The sequence below is a fragment of the Cyphomyrmex costatus genome, unplaced genomic scaffold, assembly GCF_001594065.2.
Source record: "Cyphomyrmex costatus isolate MS0001 unplaced genomic scaffold, Ccosl1.0 scaffold135, whole genome shotgun sequence".
Taxonomy (NCBI): Eukaryota; Metazoa; Arthropoda; class Insecta; order Hymenoptera; family Formicidae; genus Cyphomyrmex; species Cyphomyrmex costatus.
Window position 1 is genome coordinate 279394 of NW_017275337.1, and position 5479 is coordinate 284872.

General features: G+C 38.0%; 1 protein-coding gene across 1 annotated transcript; it reads left to right on the forward strand.

Annotated features, from left to right (window-relative positions):
- Positions 1-851: 851 nt before the first annotated feature.
- On the forward strand, positions 852-3561 carry Pten (phosphatase and tensin-like protein). The gene is made up of 8 exons (XM_018551148.1): positions 852-909; positions 1020-1236; positions 1408-1537; positions 1620-1898; positions 1995-2140; positions 2293-2456; positions 2533-2814; positions 3151-3561. The coding sequence occupies exons 2-8, from the start codon at positions 1131-1133 to the stop codon at positions 3559-3561; spliced, it is 1518 nt and encodes a 505-aa protein (XP_018406650.1). The 5' UTR covers positions 852-909; positions 1020-1130.
- Positions 3562-5479: the final 1918 nt, after the last annotated feature.

Here is a 5479-nt window from a genome sequence, read left to right on the forward strand (position 1 = left end):
TCGGCTCGATCGCGAGAGCGCGACGGAGACCCGAGAAGCCATCGAGTCGCGGCGATTCGCATCGGTTTCGTCGCCGTTGCTTTATCGCGTGCTGGCTAATCCGTCATCCCTATCGCGTACTCCAGTGGCCGCGTTCATTCGGCGTAAACGCGCGCGCGAATGTAGGCCGGTGATACTTCGGTCAACTCCCGAACGATCCACTCCGATACCTCCGTGACCCTTTATGCTTCCGTTCATTTATCGAGTCTTTCAACCTCCTTCCAAGTAAAGGTAGTACTCTCTCTCTCTTTCTCTCTCCTTCTCTCGTTGGCTGCCGATTGGCAAAGTTAATGATAATGACGATTGTGATCTTTGTGATTTTTAGAACAGGAATGTCTATCTGAGTGGACTACAGATAAGGAAGTCCGCGGTGGACAATGCAGCAATCTGGAGGCCAGTGTCTTTAGTGGTAGCTACTGTACAGTTGCGGAGCCTGTGAAAGAGTGTATGGTGTGCATTCCTTATTTGCGTCATCTGCCACCGCAATTGCGTGGACAGTTTCTTCCCAAAGGTTATATTAACGCTTTCTGCTGAGTTTCATTGTTCTGTGTGTTCTGTGAAATCTTACTAGACTAGTGATGGTGATAATATGTCAGTGTTAAATGATCCACGTCTGATCAAGAACCAGCACCGAGCTTCATGGTGGAGAAATAGGACATGCTCGATGAAAAACATGCCTAAGTAGAGGAACACATGTTCTGGGAATTGATGGGTATATGCTTTTCCTGCAGGAGACCCACCAGCGGCAGGTTGAATAGTAAAATCTCTGAGCATATCTCGGCCTCCGTAACTCCTCTCCATGTTTGTCTGGAGGAACAAAGAAGACCAGAACTGGGCTCATGTGACGCCTCACAAGCTCACAAGCCTCAGGTGAACCTGCGTTTATATTTTAATTCGTCAAATGTGTGTAGCATGCTACTAAAATTAATTATCAGTAAATTTATGTGACTCTATTTTATTATTTGTAATCCCAACAATAGGTTAAAAGAACCTTTGAGAATCAAAAGGCAGAAGAAGAGATTCCCGAGGAGGTGGCGGAAAGTGATTCGATCGAAGTCGAAACAGGAGAGTTAAGACAAAGCCAGCCGAGTATGGCCAATACTATTAGCAACATGAAGATGACTAATCCCATAAAGGGGCTAGTTAGCAAACGCCGCAAACGTTTCACAGAAGATGGTTTTAATCTTGATCTCACATGTATCCTTGTCTTATTGTTTTGCACATGTACACTAAACCATTAGAAATAATTTATAGGTACTAAAATATCATGCATTGTGCATACTCTATTTACATTGAAAATACTATTTTATAGTTTAATATGATGAATTCATAATTGGATAAATTCCTTAGCGAGTGTTATAACGTTAGATATAAAAGCGAATTTAATAGCGATGGGGTTTCCTGCTGAGAAACTGGAAGGAGTGTATAGAAATCATATTGATGACGTTGTTAAACTACTGGAATCGAAACATAAAGATCATTATAAGATTTATAATCTGTAAGTACGAAAAAATTTGAGGTTGAAACGTTTCTTTTACAACAAACGACTTTGATATATCACTACGACAATAACGTTTTAGGTGTTCCGAGAGATCGTATGATTGCAAAAAGTTCAAGCAGAGAGTGGCTACTTATGCATTCGATGATCACAATCCACCAAAGCTGGAGCAGATTAAGCCTTTCTGTGAGGACGTGCAGTCGTGGTTATCCCAAGATAAGGACAATGTCGCCGCAGTTCATTGTAAGGCGGGCAAAGGTCGAACGGGTGTAATGGTGTGCTGCTATTTACTTCACAGCAAACAGTTTCCCACTGCCACGGAAGCCCTTAATTATTATGGAACTAAACGGACTCACGATAGGTAAGTACTACACGAAAGATATGTGGATTTAGCACATAACAATAATGTCTCGATGATTGAGAATTATCTTATTTATTCGACTTTATTATGATCTAGGAAAGGCGTAACGATACCATCGCAGAGAAGGTATGTGGATTATTATGCCACCCTCCTTCAAGAAGGTGTCAGTTATGAACCAGTGACATTATTATTGCGTAAAATACAATTGGATCCGGCTCCTATTTTCAACGGAGGTCAAGGCTGTAAGTACTAATATAGTAAAAGTTATGTATAGATTATTATCGTTAAAACAACCAGAATTTATATTATTTTATTAACTTTTTTAAGAAACAAAAACTATCTTTCTCTTTTATCTTTGTGATATTTTTCTCTGTAACTAATATTATGTTTTTAGGTCTGCATTTTGTAATCTCGGAATCAAATAACAGGATATTTTCTGATGATTACGAGGTTCGGAAAGGTACATCTTCTATATGCATCCCATTGCAACACACTGTCGCTCTAACGGGAGATATACGAGTGGAGTTCTATAATTATAAGCCAAAAATGAAACGAAAGGTATGTATTACAATATTGTTATTAATTTATTTTGCATATAAGAGATTAATGAACCATGTTTTACTGCATTTTCCAGGAAAAGATGTTTCATTTTTGGTTTAACACATTTTTCGTTCGTGACAAAACGAATTCCGAGTGCGACAATGGTGATTTACATGTTGAAAGATCGGCGAGGGCATTTAGCTGCGACGGCACAGCCATGGAATTACCAATGGTTATGTCGCATGTGAAACCTAGAACTGGATCATTGGCGAGCCTTGGTCCTATGCCGCCCACTCTCGTTTTACGGATAGATAAGTCAGGATTGGACAAAGTACACAAGGATAAAAATCACAAACTATACAGTCCGGATTTTAAAGTTAGTTTTTTTTTTCATATTCGTAAATTATAATTAAAGAAAGAAGAAAGAAGTATAGCAACGCGCGCGCGTAAAATGTATAATCGGATAGATATTTAGTGTTAAATATTCAGCATTAAATATTTCTCTAATTACAGCTAAAATGCAAATTTTGAAAGTAAATATACACAGCAGTGTCTGAATCCTAAATACTTACAGCATTAAATGTTTCGTTTGTCAAACTTTTCGAAAAAACATTAAAACGATTAAATATACATTTATTTAAATTCAAATAATAAGATGTTATCAAGTGCAAAATACAATGGTTGAATATTCGCGATCTTTTTTTAATTGCAGGTGAGTCTATTTATGCATAGCGTGGGCGGAAACATATCGCCAGCTGTGCCAGCGACGACGAACAGAGGTGGCGATGGTGTGCAACTGGGGATGGGCGGGCAGGAGACGCCGAGCGAGTCGAGCGAGGCGGACAGCAGCGAGTGTGACACTACCGGTGACGAAGACGGTTGGGAATCCGGTGAGTCCTCTGCATCCCTGGTGGTGAACCACCAACACCACCACCCTCTTACACACAGCAGTAGCCGTACACACGTTAGCAGTCTCCGTCCGCGATGCAATCTCAAGGAGACTGCCAAGGGTCTGCTGTCGCGCGGTGACAAGAATCGGAACAGTAACAGGCAGAGCGTTTCCGGTGCGAGCGCGAAACATTCCTCCGCACCGTTCGCGCGCTCAGCCACTCTCGACACGTAGTAGCTTAACGAACGCTTTCGGTACTTAAGAACGGTCGGCGGTGTTTTGTAAATCGTGAACGTGTTTTGCGCTTTCATAAAATCGCGCGTCTCGCAAAGTCTCGCGACATGTGCGTCCTGCTTTTCTTTTGGTTTTTTTTTCTTTGTGGACGCGTATTGGACGGCTTAGTACGCGCAAAATGATGACTAGAATCCGGAGAAATCCATTCTACGACATTTTTTTGCAATAACCTCCACTCGTTACGTTTCTCTTTCTCTTTCTCTACTATCGTTCCGTTTTTCACTCTCTTTCTCCTCTTCTACTCTCTCTCTCTCTCTCTCTCTTTTATTTTTTCTATTTCTTTGTCGTGGGACCATGAGCTTTATCTTGTTTTATTGACGATTCACGTCTTACCAATTACTATTAACTGTCAATTCGCCATGTATAATGCTCGATAGCGAAGTAGTTGTTATCGTGAATGTGCACCAAGAGTTTCGAGTAAACTGTTTGAGTAAATTTGAGTAAATTGATTGGTTCGCCACGTAGAAACCGAGAGAAGTAGCACCGGTGTAACTTGATTTTAACAAGGAGATGCACATTCGAAATGTTTACAACAGCACAATCTTGGTTATTTCAACATGATAAAGTTCTAGCGCAATCTTCAAAGAGAGGACGCATATTATGCCTCCACTATAATTTGTGTCATGTTTTTCGAGGTTTTTCGTGCTGTTAAAACGATTACAAAATCGGATGGGCATTTACTTGTTAAAAGAGTCTCCTTAAAATAGTATAGGACAAAATTATTTATTATGAAGAAGAAAAACTGAAGTAAATTAGTATCAACAGTGATTTGTAATTCAAATATCGATAGGTAGTTAAAAAAAATTTTGTACCATATAATCATCTTCTTTCTTTTCCAGTTTTTCTTCTTTCAAATATAGAAATTACTGTAACTCGTATTATCTTGAATACCAAAAATGAAGAAAATTGATATAGAGTCGCACACTAATTAAATTCTAATGACATTCTGCAATTAAAAATGTGTCTATATGAGAAATTTATTCTTTCAATCGAAGGAGAATTTTATTCTTTTGTTTAATAACCTATATTTTTATTGAAATAGCGCGTATATTTGCACACGATCGATTTTTTCCGTTCGACAGAAATTTCGGATTAACCAATATCTCAGAATATGCAATATTAGTGCGATAATGTGTTTTTAAAAAATTAAAATAATGTAATTTTTTTCTATTTTTAACGCGTGGAATTACGAAGCAACTTAGCACTTGCATTGATTACATTTCCTTCTATTCTCTTTTCTTTCATATTTGTTTAATATGTTTATTTTAAATAAGAGCGCAAAAATATCTATATAATTTAGATTTAATTGACGGCATATATTCTTTTTTTTAGATAAAGCTTGAAATTTCATCCATACTTCTCTTTCGCGGTAAGCTGATTGTAAAAAAGGAAAATTAGAAAATAACTCCGTGAGCACGTTAGAGTTGAATTGCGTAGAGAACAATCGCGAGTTTACGCCAAGCCTTTCGCAAAACGTGGATATACGTAAAAAGGAAGAGGAGGAAATTACAGAATATGCTCGTTCAGGCTTTGCGAATTTTTTTGATATTTATTAAATACAAACAATTTTGTGAGCTCGCGTCTCCATACACATCTCATTCGCGTCGAAGTACTCTACTTTGTAAAAATAACGTTACTCATTGAACATTCGTTTTATAATTATAACTACATGGTACACATATATACGTACATACATGCATCTATACACGCACGCGTGAACATATTACACATACATATATAAATACATGCATGCATGCATACGTACATATATATGTATATATGTATTTGTACGTATATATGGCTATATATATTACATATATATATATATATATATATATTCATACGTAATAGTATATGT